General features: G+C 39.0%; 1 protein-coding gene across 1 annotated transcript in view; it reads right to left on the bottom strand.

The window, feature by feature from the left end:
- The window catches only part of LOC109450219 (sperm flagellar protein 2), a 159,206-nt gene that overhangs the window by 71,110 nt on the left and 70,065 nt on the right, over positions 1–18,031 (bottom strand). The window contains exons 15-19 of the mRNA XM_074329218.1: positions 16,572–16,675; positions 13,796–14,052; positions 6,345–6,453; positions 5,065–5,222; positions 1,961–2,131 (exon numbers count right to left, since the gene is read on the bottom strand). Coding sequence (XP_074185319.1) covers positions 1,961–2,131; positions 5,065–5,222; positions 6,345–6,453; positions 13,796–14,052; positions 16,572–16,675 — 799 coding nt within the window. The remainder of the gene's footprint in view (positions 1–1,960; positions 2,132–5,064; positions 5,223–6,344; positions 6,454–13,795; positions 14,053–16,571; positions 16,676–18,031) is intronic.

Below are 18,031 nucleotides of genomic sequence, written 5' to 3' on the forward strand. Positions count from 1 at the left end.
TGATGTTTTTCAAATTTAATCCCACGTGTATTTGAAGCATATACAATGAGGAGCTATATTTGGACAGAATGACTGTTAGTACTCAGTGGACTATGCCTCCTTTTTTACCCCATTTCTACCCTCCACCCTGATTTTTTTTTTTTTTAAGTAAATAATTCTCTTTTCCTTTCATCTCAACGTCTAAAAGATTGTAATTGTGTGTTTTTGAGTTGGGTACATTCAGGGGCCTCAGGGTTTCAGTTCCGAAATGTTCTCTTTTGAAAAATTTGTACATTACTTATATAAAAATAAACAAACCTACTGGAAATATCCCTCCCTCAAATCCCTTAACCAAGCTTCCCTGAGCCATTAGCACAGCACTGTTTGTTCTATTGCCCATCAACACCCCAAAGCACTGAGATCTCCTTCCAATATGCACGGTTGTTGGAAAACAGTAATTAGTCCTCTGGAGATGAAAGATGGGGCACTAGCCTTAACCTTGGTGGACAAAAAAAAAGAGACAGATACAACCATTCTTTGAAGCAACAACAGCTTTATTATTCCTCTGGTGCACAGTATTCAAGAATACAATTTTAAGTTTGCAAGAAAACTTCAGAAACGTAAAGGCTGAACTGTGTTATAAGTAGAAACACCAGGAATCGGTTTGAGGGATGGCTCAGCGACACAGATACTCCTGACTGTGAGCCAGGTCCAGGGGGAAAGCAGAGGGGAAGGCGGAGGGAGAGCTGCGGCCATAGCTGAAAGGACTGTGCTGGATAACTGCAGGCTCACTTGAGCTGCTGTGAAACTGTTCCCCAGTCCTAAAAGGCATTTTAAAGATTTCCATGTTTCCTTCAGACCTCTGAATTGTTTTTTTTTAAATGCTCAGTGAGGTAGTGGGGAAGGATGTATATTTAATTCGTGGCTTTGTGTTTTATTGTTCATATGATAAAAAAATGTTTCTTTAGAGTTTGTGTATTTTGCCTTTAGTTAAGTCCCCATTTTATTGGAATACGATGGTCTTTAATAGACCCATATATACTACTAAAGTCTTGAGATGTATTTGTTTAATATAAATAAATAAATTACAACATATTCAGACCCATGTCAAACCTCCACGAAGCAGAAACATATGGCATTTAGAAATACAACCATGACACAATATCAAGAACACTTAGGTAGACTTGTGTCACTGCATAGTCAGTCACTTATAAAGCTGAAATAAGAAACTAGAGCCACATTTGTTCATATGCACTGGACCAAACCTGATATTGACATTCTACCATTATCATGCATTTCAACAATTAAGCACTTTACTTTTGTCACTATTTTCATTGTCCACCACTTGACTTCATGGTCCTTAGTGGTTAAGGATATAGGAAAAAAACTTAAGCTAAAAAATATTCTCTGCACAAGGTCTTTATCCATACATATTACATACTATAAATATATAAGTTTACTGAGATGTTAGGTACTTGTTTCTATCCTTGTATAATTACATAGCACTGAAGATTAAGTTACATATAAATTCTACTCTCTAAGAAGTGCTGTTGATTTGTTCCTTTATTCTTGTGGACAACTGACCATGCTAAGTCTCATTTTCTTAGGAAGCTCTCATTCTACATAAAACTCTACAGTTTAGCAAACAGTGGTCTGTCCTCTCGATCTGCTCTAAGCTTCTTCTGCTTATTCTCTGTGTCTTTCCTCTCTTCTCATCTGTGCTCTTACTCTACTCAGTAAAACTGGTCGTGAGGACTTCAGTCTTCCCTATGCGGTGAAGTACCTGAGCTTTGTGACAACCATGCTCTTAGTTACTAAGCGTCTTCTCACTTCCATCTGAGCATATAGCCTGGTTGCATATGACTGACATTGCTCAAAGTGTGAATCTAGATGAACCGACTGCTACTATAATGTGTAATGATTTTTTCCAAGTGAAAATTAGAAACTGACAAACAAGATTATAAATTACTCTGTCAATCACCTGATGGTGGTTTTCCTTTTGCAGTAGGAGTTTTTGAATGCTGTCGGTGAGGATGGATTTCCTTCTCTTTTTCTGGTTCAGGAGGAGGAGGGGGAGGTGAGGGCGATAGAGGCTCAGCCGGGGAAACTTCTTCTTTTTTCTCAGCTTCCCTTTCTTCTAATTTCTTTTTAACTTTAAAAGGGTGATAAGAATGGATTTTTATTAGGGACTCCAGACACCTACTATTTCACTTGAACTAAAATAAACCACCTAAATTAATATATTAGATTGGTGCAAAAGTAATTGCGGTTTTTGTGATTATTTTTAACCTTTTAAACCGCAATTACTTTTGCACCAACCTAATAAATTGCCCTCACTGATTTAAGACTAAATTCATGTTTTAGGGCTTTCCCTTAAGTTATCCAGTCCTTAAGATTTTAAGCCTCTCTGCTTGGTAAGAAATACCAGTTGTCTTGCTTCTGATGGTGTTGGTGGTAGTGATCGGGATGGTGTGTGTGTGTGTGTGTAGCAGGTAGACAGGCTTGTTGAGGGGTGCCAAATGCAAATGCAGTAATCTAGAAGTAGCTAATGTAGTGGAATAGGAAAATAAAGGATTATTTCAAAATTTCCAATGGAAAAACAAGATGAAAAAAGTGTAAAGAGAAGATAAAGAACAATGTGATAGAAGAGGTGAGGGTGGGGTGGAAATGGAAAGGGAAAGAAATGTGCAGCACCCCCTTCCGTGAGTAATTACATGGAAAGCCCTTAGAATAGCACCTAGTGTTCAATCACGTTTTAGCAATTCATTCATTCATTCATGTTACACGATTTATTGAATGTGAATTGTGCCTTGACAGAAAGGAAGGGTCATAACAATGAGGTAAAACTGCTGCTACCACGACTACTACTACTACTGCCACCACAAACAACCCTAGGCACACTTCCAGTTGCCAGAGATACAGCAGTGCAACAAAAGAGAAAAATCACCGCCGTGTGAAGCTTGCAGTCCAGTGGTAGCAGGCAAACCATAGACATGATGAATAAGTTAATTTATATGAGAGGTTGAAGGCGTTAAGTGCTACGGAGAAAATAAATAGAAGAGAGGACAGGGGATCAGGAGTGCTGTGGGGTGGCTGTTTAAGTTTTACATAGACTGCTGAGCACGGAAGGCCCACTGAGAAAGTGCTATTTGAGCAAAGGCTTGAAGGGAGTCAGGAGTGAGCCTTGTGGATATCTGATGGAAGAGTGTTCCAAGCATAGGAGACAGCCCAGAGCCTGTTCTTGTTAGGGCCCTTTGCCTTTCGTGATTCAAGTTCACCCTTCCTGGCACACTGTCCCTGCTCTCCCTGCCCTTCCAGCCTCCCATGCTGGAAACGGCAACTTGACTGACTAAACCATTGGTAATGAACCCTTACACTCTTGAACGGCTATTTCTTTTTATACATATTCCTTTTGCTTTTAGATTATTCTTTTCAATTCAGCAATCAAGGAGGCTTCATTCTATTAGATGTTTTCTCAAAGTGGAAATTACCTTTTTTTTTCTGATTATAAAGTAATATATAATTATTGTTTTAAACAAATCCAACAATTTAGACAAATAAGTAGAATGGGAAATTGTCTGTCAAATCTCTTTGTCTTTCTCCTTCCCCCACTATCAAATATTGTGTATACTGTCAGACTCTTTTCTGTGCTTATATATTTAATACATAGACACACTTTTAAAAACAAAAACAAGACTATGTTATATATAACCGGCTTTTTCCTAGTTAACAGTATACAGTGGTCATTTTTTTTTCACATCAGAATATATGTAAAAGTACCACATCTTTTTCTTTTTTCTTTTTTAAATTAATCAGGCTGTTTAATACAGAGTACTGGGCTGGGTAAATTTTTATTGTTTCAATGCTAAAATATTTGGTGAAGTAATTAGCTGATTGGAATGTAAATCTTAACTAAATGGCAATTTAGTCTATTAATGTCATCAGTGATCCGCATATGAAATCTTTAGGAAAACACTGAAGTGAGTCTGATAGCTGGGTGGAACAAATTGATTCTAACCTGTAGATGTTTGAAGCTACAGCTTAGAATCTATTTGGTCTTGCTTTTCAGCCAAGACTCTAGGATTGCTGTGGGAGGTTCCTTCTTCCTTTCAGCCGAATTTCTGACTGACAAATAACATGGTAGGCCACTTAAATAATGTATGGATTGGTGTTTATTTTGTCTGAAAGCTTCACATGGGCTTTTCTGGAAAGTAGACATGTAGATGGAGGAGCTTGTCTTTCTAAGTGTGAGCTTCTGAATCCCCATGGTGATTGTGGCTTACGCGTAGGAGCTATTTTGGTATCTGTTCACTGGTACATTGTGGCAGTTAGATCACAAATCTAGTGATGGGAGACAGCTTGTTATGAAGGCAATTTTAGAATCCTTGTGATCTTAACTTTGACCATTTTTTTACTGTACCAAGAAACTGCAGTTGACAATATAATTAGGGGCAATTGATGAACAAGGGAAAGACTTATTTCTTAAGTGCAAAATTACAGAAGTCTGGCATTGGCAGTGTATGAGCTTCGGATCCCTTTCAATAATAAATTCTAATAACACTACGAAAAGTTATTAGGTAATTACTATTGATTAGCTGACGGACGAAGGGGGTCAGGATGGTTTAATTTGAGTAAGATGTATCTCAGAAACAGGCTTATACATAAGTACTTAATAATCAGTAAATTCATACCAACACAGGAAGATTGGGGGAAATAAAGTGCCTAGTGTTTCCATCTTAAAAGGAGAATTCACTCACTGTTTCCTTATAAGGCTGAGATTAATAAATTAAAATCTTTACCCTTCTCTGTAATATCCTTAATTTTAACTCTGCTAATTTTTTTTTACATGAAAACAATGCCTTCAGCTAGATGACCTCTTTTGATTAAATTAAATTAAAACAAAGAGAAAAATCTTTTATTTGGAAACATTTGCTGCAGAAATGTAAAGTGAAAAGTAGAAGACACTTGTAGATAATACAATCCAAATAGAGAGAGAACTTTGCAATCACTTTCACTTCCTCCTAAATTCATTAAAACCACACATTTTAGTTACATAAACACAAAATTATAAAGAAATATAATTACCTTTGTTCTCTTTTTTTATCATTTCAGTCATAAACATTTCTTTTACTTTTTGGCATAAAGACTCTTTATCTACTTCAGCATTGATTTTTATCAAAATATCTTCTGGTTCTGTAAACCATTGTTCCAGTAAAGGCCAGTTGTCCAAGAAACCTGTAAGTCTACAAAATCAAAATATTATATGAATATCACATACTGATTGAAGTATTTGAGTATTATTAAGCATGATTTATCTGACATAACGAAACTATAAACTGCCAATCTAGTTAAGTCTGAAAGAGCAACTTTAAGAGGTCCATAGGTAATGGAAGAGTTCACTTTAGAAAGAGAAATTATTTAATGCCATCAAGCCATACATTTTGAGACATATGAAAGAATAAAATAAGAGTTGAAAATGGTATCATTTCAGGAATCCTTTAGTGTAGGTTCAGTTCTCTAAGTGGAAATCTAAGGAAACATCACCTGCACTCATAATAAAATAACAGCACAATTTTGATGGCAGCTGCAGCCTGAGTTACCTAGGTCATCTCGTTTTCTCTTAGAGATAGAAACTGAAGAGATCTTTGCGGTATTATAGATGATTCAGACTTATTGGTTTTACTCAACTACATTCTTGAGACGATACTTGAAACTTTCCTGTCTTCCCAGAGAAAGAACTGGCTTAATGTAGCTGCAATTACTCTTCCCTGGCTCATTTCATATATTTAGGCTGCTCAGGGTTTCAAAAATTGTCTAAATTTTCTTTTCCAATGAGCAAATTGCACACAACCAAAAGAATGTTTTTTTTGTTTGTTTGTTTGTTTTTAAGCTTAACTTCATTTTGGCAAAATAGAAGTCATTTTAGAACTACACTGTGTAGTCTGATGCCTCGCTGTTTGACTGTCACATAACACGTGAGGTTTCTTAAATAACATATTGATTGGTTTTTATCTTGTCTGAAAGCTTCAAGTCCAGAATCTTCATTGGCATTTGCTGAATGAGGGCTGAATTAGGATTCCATATTATGACCTTGTAAATTTATGTAACCATAGAGGGAAGTGTTGCCTGATTTAATTCTTTTCTTCCTCTATTATGATGATTTGTGCTCCAAATGTGAAAGAAAGCAAGTAGATAAATATTTCACTCAACATTAAAGCTACTTAGTTTTGTTTTACCTGAAAAAGACTGAATGGCAGGAAACATATCCTTTCCTAGATCTCATGATTACAAGGTGACTAATTGTTAGTCTGTTCACAGGTCAAGAAACAAGAAGCAGGACGTTAAATTTTGAATTTTAAACTAACCTATGCTGTATTTGGTCTCTTAAATTCTGGTCCTCATCCGCATGTTGGCTTTTAGCAGCTACACGTTGATTGATATCTTTATGACGGATCTCAGTTGAAAATGCTTCAGCTATGACATGAAAATTACTTAATTAGATAACTTGCAAAAACAGTCAAAGTTGCAGAAATACTGTTAAAATGTACTGATGCAAGAAAGTCAAATAGATAGGGTCCCACTTTTCATCCAAATTCAAATGTTTATTAAGATGTTGAAAGAATGTAGTTTTGGGATCAGAATTTAAATTTTCCTTGGAAATTGGAAAAAACGAGGTAAAATACGACATTAAATAGGAGTTGTAGTCTCAATGTAAAGGATCTCGGGATTAACTATGAAGAGATGAGAATAAAAAATAATGGGTCATCATGAATAACAAATCAGTAAACAATTAGAAAATCACCACCCTGATGTAAAAATTAAGAATGAAATAACGAAATGGACATAAAGTCAAATATGCATAAAATTATTTGTCAATATTTGATTACAATATAATAAAGTAATTTGTCTTTTTTTCTAGACTTTATGATCTTTCCCTGTAAAACAAATAAAAAGGGATAGACGACAAGAGAACAAAAACAATCTCAACATCTCTGATTGAGTCTTATTCAGGATTAATGGGACAAAGTTCAGAATACTCATGAACTTAGAATAAATGGAAAATCATAAAGAGGAAAGAAAGCCTTGGACTAGATTAAAATAAATTAGAATTACTCAGTCAATGCAAGAGAACACTGAAGAGTGAATTCACAGTGTTCAAGAGAATGAAGGACCCTCACAGCGGTCAATTGTTCTCCATCTACAGTCATGACAGAAAAAGAGGAAATGGATTTAGCATACAGCATCGTGCTTTTAGGTTATTTATAAAACTCAGAGATTACTGACATCAGTGATGGGTGATTGAAGGAAATTGTGGGAGCTCTTCCCAGGAGATGTTGCCATGCACCATCTCCTGATCACTTTCTCATATTTGTCAAGGACTTCAGCACATGAGTCAGCATTCCTCTGTCCCCAAACCCACCCAGGCATCAGCCCCTTCCCCTTCTCTCCAGTTCTTGAACTTACTACCATGGTCACAATCTGGATTTTGTGGCCACCTTGAATGGCTCCATCTCTGCAGTCTTAATGACTTCTACTCCTATTATTTGTCGGTCCAGCACTTCTGTAGAGCCAATGATTCTATCATTCAGTCCCTAGACATCCTTTCCCCCTAAGATACCAGCATTATCCTGACTTCACTTTATTTTATAGCAAACCTGAGTTACATGGTTGAACACTTCAGCTTCTCTTTCTCATTTAATAACTTCAATTTCTGTGTCTTTCTGCTATACCAGCCTCAGACGATATTCATCTCTCTTTCCAAGACTTAAACTGGTAGATATTTTTCAAGAAAAACACACAACCCTGTGACTTGTAACCTCACTAATTCCCTGGCTTAAAATTCAGCTGAGCTCTTTCATATACATGCACTCTTTTCTCAAAGAGAGAGAGAGACAGAGAGAGAGAGAGAGAGAGAGAGAGAGAGAGAGAGAGAGAGAGAGAGAGAGACAGAGAGAGAGAGAGAGAGAATAGTAAAGAAATAACAGTAAATACACAGTTGCTATGGCTCTTTGTTGCAGAGACAAACTTCTTGAGAGTTATTTCCACTCCTAATCTCCACCTCTTTGCCTCCCATTCATGCCTCAACCCAAGGCAATCCATCCTTCCTCCTCCCCTTTGAAACAGCTCTCATTACAGTCATCAAAAACGTCAAGGCCAATGGATATGTTTCAGTCCTTATCTTATTCTATTTCTCTGTCACATTTATAGGTAAAATTTAGCACATAATTCTTAAATACTTTTACACATGTAATATTATTTTATATTCATAAAACCCTGTGAGGTAAGATTGCAATTCTATAATTGGCCCAAATTGCATAGTTCATAAATGGCAGAGAAGAGATTTTATTCCAGCCAATTTGACTCTAGGCTCCAAAATTCTTTTTAAGTTTTAAGGTATTTATTGAATTATAGCTGCCCAAAATAATGCATACATGACTAGACAGTCCAGTGATCTCATAAATGAAAAACAGTTAGCACCCAGATCAAGAAACAAGTATTATCAGTCCTGGAAGCCCCCTCATGTTTCTTTTCAGTCACTGTTAGTCACAGGTTAAGCAAGCATCCGGGGCTTGCACACAAAATCTGCCTGTGCCTCTCGCCATATTAGGAATCCTGCTGCTCCCTCTCACACTGACCAATGGCCTGAGGCGCGGGCTAAGAACCCAGGAAGCCACCTATTCTTCATTCTGACACAGTCTTACTTCCACATTGGCTGTTCCCTCTCCTTAGCCCTTCCTGGCCTCCTGCCTGTTGGCTTTGAGTCTGGCCCATTCCTCTCTGCCCAGCCCTGGCTGGACTGATGTTTGGCCTGTGAGCCCACCTGGCTTTGGCTGCAGGCTGCTTCCCTACGATGCTGTCCTTCAGACTTCTCCATGGACCCCAGGCATTGCAGGACAGCGTGCTGCCCCCCACCCTAGTGACTGGGCTCCCACACCCCAGCCCTGGCCTCAGGACCTCCCGGCCCCCACCAGTCTGGGACAGGGATAGTACAACACCCTTATTTTGAAAATCTGTCCTCCCATTGCTTATAAGTTGTTACTCTCCCTGGCTTTCTGCCTCTCTCTAGCTGCTGCTTCTAAATACTTTTTCCTTGGCTCTCCCTATTAAATTCTTGTTTTCTTGGGTGTCATTCTGGACCTTTTATAAAACATATTTTTCTTTCTAGAAGATTTCTCCTACCTTTAAATCCTTAACTTCAGTGCATGCTTTCTTCCTGACATCTAGACCCATTTATAGAACTGTTCTCTAACTTCTAATCTTAGAAGTCTCACGGGCACTTGGAGCTCTACATGTCCCTAAGAGATGCTGTGTGTTTCTTTCCATATTCTCTGAGCGAATGGTACCATCATTCAAAAAACTGTGCAAATCATAAACCTGAAGTCATCCTGCTCTCCCTGTGCTGCATCCCCCAACCCAACCGATCACTAAGTTCTGTAGTTTACCCCTAAAATACTGCTTGACGCTGACTCTTCCGACCTTGCTTCTTACAGCTGTCTTAATGCTTCTGTTGTTTTTCAGACAGTAATAGTTTTCTAAGTCATTTCACTGCTTCCAGTCTCACTCCCCTTCCAATGCATCCTCCACACTGAAGCCAGAATGACCATTATGTAAAGCATATCTAATTTCATTAAATCTACGTTTTAGTATATTTCATTGACTTCACGTGGTTTCAAGATAAAGTGCAAACCACTTAGCTTGGGGTAAAACACTTCATCTGGCCCCTGTCTAACTCTCCAGGCTCATTTCTGCTGTGTCCCCCATAGCTTGCCGCCTCTCAGCCCTACTGAGGGACTTGCTGTTCTCTAGATGGACCACGCTCACCTACCAAGGTTTGCAAATGCATTTCTCTCAATTTTCCTCCTCTCCCTTGGCTTACCTCTCCATGCTGGGGACACCTATTGTAGCACATAATTGACTACATATTATAATACGCAGCTTACTTTTGTTTCTTCTTACACTACGCTATGAACTACTGAGGACAGGGACTTGACCTTCATTTCTGTATTATCAATTCCTGACATGTTATCAATGTTAGATAAATATTTGCTGGTGGCACCATTTCAGCTCCCATCACTCTATACCAGTGACATCCAACAGAACTTTCTGAGATGAGGGAAACGTTGTACGTCATGCTGTCTGATATGGTAGCCACTGACCACATATGTACATGAAATGTGGCCAGTGTGATGGAGAAACTGAATTTTTATTAATTTTAAGGAATTTAAATAGCTATATGTGGCTAGTGGCTGCCATGTGGAACACACAACTCTATACTGTAATCCCTTGGTTCCTTATCTAGAATTTTCCATAAACTCCATTTCTTCTTTATTAGTTTATCACCAGTGCCCTTGCATAGTGTCTGGTGCTTAGTGAACATGCAATAAATAATAAATGAATATGTGAGTGAACAAGATATTTTAGAAAGACAGAGTTTTATCTGTCTAAAATAGTTTGGGTGGGGTCTTGCCTAAGATGAGGAGAGTAAATTGGCAAAATGATCTTTCAAAGCCCATTCAGATCTTACAGTCTAAGAAAGAAAAATCTTAAGATACGAAAGAATAACACTTTTTCTGAAAATACCTGAATATGAAAGCTGAAGATTGACTTTCAAAGTTGCAGACAAGTATTTAGCATACTCATTTCTGACCAAAACAAGAACTATAAGCTCAATGATTTCACACTAGTTTTCATGGCTTAGATGGCCTGAATTGAGGGACTGGCTCAGTTCCCTTCAGACCTAGAAATATTCAATACTAGAAATATACAATAAAAAAGAAATAGATCATATCGTGTGTTAATACCAATTTCTGATAGTAGAAAAATAAGATTATTTGTGTGCATGTAAGTATAAAATTTGGCAAAGGAGAAACTTTCCCTGGAGTAGTGAAGAAAGGGCATTTTGAAGCCTCGTTATAAGTCAAGGGTCTAGAATTAGGAAATTAAACTATTTCGATGCTAACATCAGCTGCAATCAATTTGACAGAATAATTTGTTATATCATTTCATTAAGAAATTGAAAGAACTCCAAGTAGATTGAGTATGATTTCTTGAAAAATTCTTGCCAGTTGATTTCCCTCTATTTTGAAACACACAACCATATGCTTCCCATGGAGTCCCAAGAGGGTAGGCAAACCGCTGAGGCCCTTACAGTCAGCTTTCACGGGCCCTCTTATCCACAGGTGTGTGTATGCGTGCACTTTATAACCTATTTTCAAGTCAGATTTATCTTGAGTTCAGCGCCCGCTTCTGCCACCAGATGGACTGGCAGCGTTCCCAGTCAGTCCTCACAGTTCCCTGAACATGAATGGGAAGCTGGTTGAACAAGCAGAACCGTCACAACTGTCAGCCCGGCTCCTGTCCCCTTGTGTAAAGAGAAGTAAAATTCTCTTTTGAGATTTGATGGACAGCATCCAGTTTTAACTACGGGGCTCAATAGCTGAAGTAATATTGAATGGTTCTGTCATTTAAGTAAACAATGAAAGAAAGATCTCAAAATTACACAAGCTCAAAATAAGGATGAATATAACCTTGGACAAGTCAAGGGCTCATGCTTTAACTTCCCATCTATAAACAAAAGCACTGAAACAGATGATCCCACATCTATTGTCATTATATTAGTAAATGCCATTGCATTAGTAACAGCAATAATTTTTTTTAAATGTTAAATGTTACCATTTGTTAAAAAGTTTTTTGTGTTTTTTTTTTAGGAAAAAAAGGTAAAAATCAAGACTCTCAAACAAATGTAAAAGGACATAATTTAACTCCAATTAATGAGAGCACCAGTAAGATGTTGCAACCAGTTTAAATGAGAATCTTAATAACAGACACATTTACAGGCGATCACAAGTGCTGAAATAGACGTTAATAGGTGAAAAACTGGTCACTGTGTGGAGAGCAATGCAGTATTTGGAATCATCTTTTCAAAGGTGTAGAAATTAATTGCATGTTGATTGAAAAATTCATTTGCATGTCTATGAACAACACTCATTTGAGTTGCTATCAGTTTCCAATAATTTCTAGTTATAGAAGAGCTAAGTCGAGGCCAATGAAAGACACAGACCCCTATGGAATCAGCTACTCCAAAAGGGTCCAATAGACAATACTCAGCCTTCTATTGAAAGGATGCCCAATAATCTTTTATTCATTTCAAAGTCTTCCACAACTGTTCCTGATGAATTTGCTATATGCTTATTATCATGTGGCAGATTCCACCCTATGTGTCTAACATTTACTTCATTTAATACCTGTGATATTGTGATATAATAAATATATTCTCATAGGTGGTCTTTGTCTCTGGCTTCTGACACACAGTTCTGAAAACCCTTGTAATATCCTGGGTGATAGGGTGAGAGGAGCATCTTTTGTTATTCATAATAAGCCCCTTTCAACCTTTTCTGAGTGTATGTCAATGAGGTGACTCTTAGAGATTGGGGTCTGGTTGCCAGAGGAAGCAACCAGGTGATTAGAAGGCTAGAACTTTCAGCCTACCCCCTGGGGAACAGGGGTTGGGGACTGAGCTAATCACAGCATGCCCAATGATTAATCAATCATGCCTATATAATGGAACCTCCATACAAACTCTGAAGAAGCTTGATGAGCTTCTGGATTGGCGAATGCATTCACGTGCTGGGAGAGTAGTGCACTCTGGACTCCACAGGAGCAGAAGATCCTGAGCTTGGGACCCTTCCAGACCATGCCCTATGTACCTCTTCATCTGGCTGTGCATTTGCATCTTTATAATATCCATTATAATAAACCAGTAATAGTAAGTAAAGTGTTTCCCTGATTTCTGTGAGACATAGCAAATTATCGAACCTGGTGACAGGTCATGGAAACCCTCGAATTTGTAGTAGTCAAGTCGAACAGACATGTTGGTAACTGAGGGATCCATGCTTGAAATTGGCATCTGAAGTTGGGGGCAGTTTTGTGGGACTGAGCCCTTAACCTGTGGAGTCTGCACTAACTTTGGGTAAGTAGTGCCAGAAATGAATTAAATTTTAGGATGCCCATGTGGTGTCTTCAGAGAATTGGATGCTGTGGAAAACTCATACATTTGGTGTCAAAAGTGTTGCGAGTAAAGAAACAGTTTTTCTTTCCTATCCATAACAGTACAATGAGGCATTCTATCGCATAGGTTGTGAAACTGAGGTTTAGAACAATGAAGTACTCTCCCAAGGTTAAATACCTCCTACGTTGGAAAGTCAGGGTTCAAGAATATATGCTTTTATCCGTAAGTGTTTAACTTATGGAATAAAGTAATTTTTTTTTTTCATTTCAACAATGAAAAGCAGTTAAATAAACCACAAAATTTTGGCAAGACTATTCAACTCCACCATGTGAGGATGTCAGCCAACTGATACCTGCTTCTCAGAGCTGACAAACAATCCAAGGGAAGGATGTTATCAGATCCCTGTTTGCAGCACAGATGTGGGTTTTGACCTTCATGAGGGCGACCCACCTAGATGTACTGGATAGCTACAAGAAGCTCCTCCACGCATGCCAGTCTCATAAATGGCACCTCTGTGCCAGGGCAGCTGCCAAGTGATGGAAAGGTTTAGTGAGATGTTTGCAGTTGGCATGGAATTTTCTGCTAGGTCCAGGCTTGGCCTGCAGTGCTGAATGCTGACAGTCAAAGCAGGAGGCACCTGTGCTCTGCTAGGTAACTCTTTGGAAGGCTGAAACAAAGTCTTCGTTATACACTTACAATTGCACATGGGAATAGTCACAGATTCAGTCAAAGAACAAACAGACAAAGGGCTTTGACCTGTAGACAAGAATATCAAAAAGAAAAAGAATAAAGAGGTGTCCAGCTTACCCATGGTGTCATGCATGCGATTCAGTAAGGAATTATCTGAAATATCTAATAACATGACAAAGTCAAATGCAGCAGGAGGAAGAGGCACTTCTTTGGCAGCTGTAGGATCAACAGCCAATGTGGATATTTGCTCTTTTTTTCTCTCCAGTTCTATGAGGCTTCTGTCATAGCCTGTGAGAGCTTCCTCCAGCAGCTTTGCTTGGTTTAATGTCATTGGAAAACCATCGAGGACCCAGCTTTGATCTACAGGTATCTCACTAAATTGAAAATGGACACACCATGAACATTTTGATAAAGAAAAGTACTTTGGAAATAATACAATTCTTTCAGTTCCACAAGAATCTCTTTCTGCATGAATCTTATTACTTTATAGCTAACATTAATTAGTTGACTAATGCATCACAATCATTCCCTTGCTCATAGTCCTTCTGTGGGTGGGTGCCTGCTGCCCTCCAAATCTATTCTGAAGGCCATAGCATGGTATTTAAAACCAACTGGACACAACTTACTTAGCTATTGCGTCTTCTCTCTCACACCTTTGAACCATTTACTTCAAACAAACAGACCTCCTCATTGTTATGTGAGTATGAATTGGATTTTCTAGCTTGCGTTCATAGGCAGTTCCTCCTTTGAACCTGATTCCTCATCTGTACATAGTGGGATAACAGACCTCACAGGGTGGTTGTGAGGATGCGGAAATGATGCATTTTGAGAGTTTAGCACATGGATATTCATGGCCAACCTGGAGAGTGCTTCCTACCCCGCCCAATGCAGCCTAGAGTCATAGCCACCTGACTGGAGCTCCTCTGGCTCTCATTCTCTTCACTACACAACTGGTAATGATTATATTTATTGACTTAGAAAAATTCAAGTGAGTCTTATTTATCTCAAGTAAATTCAAAGTTGCTGTAGGGTTAGGACCATTTTTTGGGAATTTTGCCCTCAGCGCCACATCCTCTACTGAGAATGGGTCCTCTAAGAATTATTATTGTAGTTCTTTAAGTTGGAAAACAATGTGAAAAGGGCATAAACTTCAGCTTTGCTCTTCTAAGTCCTTAAATGATGCAAAATTGAGATTTTGGTGTTTGGATCAAAAGTTGAGATTTTGTCTCCCTGTTAGAACTCATAGTTTTCAAACACTAGAACCCCCTTTCTAAAGGGTTGTAAGTCTTCTTTGGTGCCCACATGTGATGCTCCTGACAGCGTGGCAAGGAAGGAGGGGGAAAACTGAAGTTCAGAGGTTCCATTTCTTGCTCAAAATCGCAAAACTGCAAATGACCTCAACTCCAGTGATCCTTCCACAGTATCAAGCTGCCTTCATGCCACTGCCTCTACTTCCCCCATAAGTCTATAAAGAGCAGAAAAAGGTGCATTTTGGCTTTTATAACTTGTCTGGTGCTTGGTAAAGCACTCTGCATAGAACAGGTTTGTTGATTCATTGGCTTAAGGTGGAGAAGTTTCTTGAGTACCTCCCCAGGTCTGGGCGACCTCTTCCCCCACCCACAGCCTGAAGAGCTACTATACGTATAAGACTGGATTGTCTTACTGAGCTGCCATATGCCTTTGTTTCTTCATCAAAAAAAGATGGATTTGCACCAGATGAAAGGATTTCAAACTGCTGACAGTGCTGTGAAGGTGCCTCAGGGGCAACGGGGATGGCGGTAGCTGGGTAGCAAAGTTCTCAGGGTGGTGTGTAGACACTCCAGTTCCACTGATACCAGGGCTAAGATCTGCTTTATAGCCGATTTTTTTCATATACAGTTTTGTTTGTTTGTTTTTGAACCAGGAGTCCCAGGGGTAAAACATATTTTGTGCCGGTTCTGAGAAATGTTACAACTAGTAGAATATGATTCCTTTCAGCCCTGATGGACCACACCCCTGTTTGTTTCATAAAACCCCATTGTATTCAAGGAGCCATCGTTTCAAGATCCATCACAACTACGAGGCAACTTAAATTATTGATAGAGTCTCAGGAAACACTAAAGGGCAGTCCATTCCCGATGCATAGTGAAATTTCCCTAAAACTTTTCCTTACCTCTCTCAGTCTTCCCGTTTCCCACACAGCACAGCTACCCTAATGCCATTTCCTCACCTACTGCAAGGTCTCCAAACTCTTTCACAGTGGACTTTTTGATTCTTTTTCCCATTCTGCTAAGCCTCATCTCTTTATTATATGGATCAGTGGAGCCTCTATGGCTTCTTTTAATTTCTCTTTTTTCTGTATTACAAAGGAGGGCTGAGGAGAAGCCTTTGCTCTTAGAAAGGAGGAAGAGAGAGATTACAGAATTGTGGCCTATTTTGACTTTTTCTTTATACTCTATCACATATCACCTGTGTGCTATGCTTGCCTGTGCAAATCTACTTTCTCAGTGCCTGCTTACCCGTCACTGTCCAACCTTTGGATCCCTGGGTTCCCTCCCTCCTCCTGAAACACAAAACGAGGAAGCCCATTGGCCTGTGAGCACACAGTTAGGATCTCTGCCCTCCATAATCTGTCCCTTGGCCTTTCCAAATAGTATCCGATATTTCCTTGAATTCCCCCCATGGAATAGAAACTGACCTGAATTCCCATTGGGTGAATGAAGTCATGGATGGTAAAGGGGGAAGTAAAATATAGGCATGTAAATCATAAAATATATCTTGACCTTGCTGTATGCTTTCTTAGGTAGATAAGTAGTATTCATCAGACATTAAAAATAAAATATTTCTCTATTATTCTTTATATACCTCTATCTGATACAGAATGTATTAAAGAGATACGAAAAGTAATACATACTTAATAGCATTCACCAGGATGTCGACGAGCAACACATCGGAAATGCTCTTTCCTTTCTTCAGCAACTTTTCTGATTTTGCACCAAGCTGAGCACGCACAGTGAGCTGTGAAAACAAACAAGGAATAGCAGAGTATAACTAATTAAAAGTCAGTTTCTAACTATTTGCAGGGAAGAAAAACATTAAATGGCCATCCTCTCTAGTGAAGACACTGATCGTTTGTCACAATTCTGGAGTCAGCCAAGCATTGAAGGAAAATGTGTATGCAGATTTTGAGGTTCCTCCTCTGCGGCTCCTTCCCTTCCAAGATCTTCCTCATTAATTTTCAGCTTTTCTGGCATCCCAAACTTCATCCTTTAATACCCTAAATAAAAAAGATGGAGGCTTTCTGCCTGAGTCCTAGCAACTCATGCCATGCAGATGGGGCGTGCTCCTGGGATAACCTGTAGAAGCTTGGCTCTTGCCCGGTGAAATTTTCTTTGTTCAACGGTCATATTCCATATAGTTTCTGCCTGGTTTCTGCTGCTTGCTTGTTGGCTGCTTTGCTTTTTACCAGCTGCGTTTGGCCCTCAATAATAAGCTTTTCTATTGTGTTCAGCATTAGAATGTTAACTGTAGAAGGGCTAGTCCAACAAAGCTACCCTATACCAACAGGAACTTCCTTAGTGTCTACAAGTATTCTTAACTCAGCCACCGGAGTGAGAATAAGTTACATCTCTACTAAAAACCCTGCAAAGACTCCCCCTCTTACTCCAAACGTCCTAATCATTGCCTAGAAGGCCCTGGCTGACCTGACTCTTTTTCCCTTCCTGTGCATCTCTCTAACCTCGTGTCTTACGCTTCTCTCCCACCCTGCTGCCAAGCCCCTTTCTGCTTCATGTCTGTTGTCCAGCTGTTCTCGCTGCCTGCCATGCTTCCCGGGTTCCAGCTGGCTGACTCTCTCAATCTTCTTAAATCTCACTTTCTCAAGGAGGCTTATCCCGTGTAAGACAGCGACCTCCCCTCTCTCATAGGGCCTGTGACTGTGATCCCCTTCCTCTGTCTACTCCACTTTTTCTTCTCTGCTGGCATCATCACCCTTTAACAGATCATATAGTTCATTTACGTATGTGTTTTTAGTTTATTATCTGTCTTCCTCTATTCAACCTCTATTAGGTCCTGGAATGCTCTTTTTTGTTCAGTGATATATCTCAAATCCTTCCAACAGTGAACAGAACAAAGTATGCCCTTTGAATTGAACTGAATACGGAATTTGGGAAATTTGAAACTCAATAAATGTAAACATAAAAAAATACACTTAGCTTTCTTGCTAATTTAAATTCCAAATACACAGAGTAAAACTTGTAAGGAAGGCCCCCTTCAGCACTTTCTCTAAGCCCATCCCCTCCCCTGCAGTCGTCATGGTTACAGTTTGGTATATAGCCTTCCAAAGCTTTTTCTATCGTTAAACAGTTTTGAAGT

The sequence above is a fragment of the Rhinolophus sinicus genome, linkage group LG03 (assembly GCF_036562045.2).
Source record: "Rhinolophus sinicus isolate RSC01 linkage group LG03, ASM3656204v1, whole genome shotgun sequence".
Classification (NCBI taxonomy): Eukaryota; Metazoa; Chordata; class Mammalia; order Chiroptera; family Rhinolophidae; genus Rhinolophus; species Rhinolophus sinicus.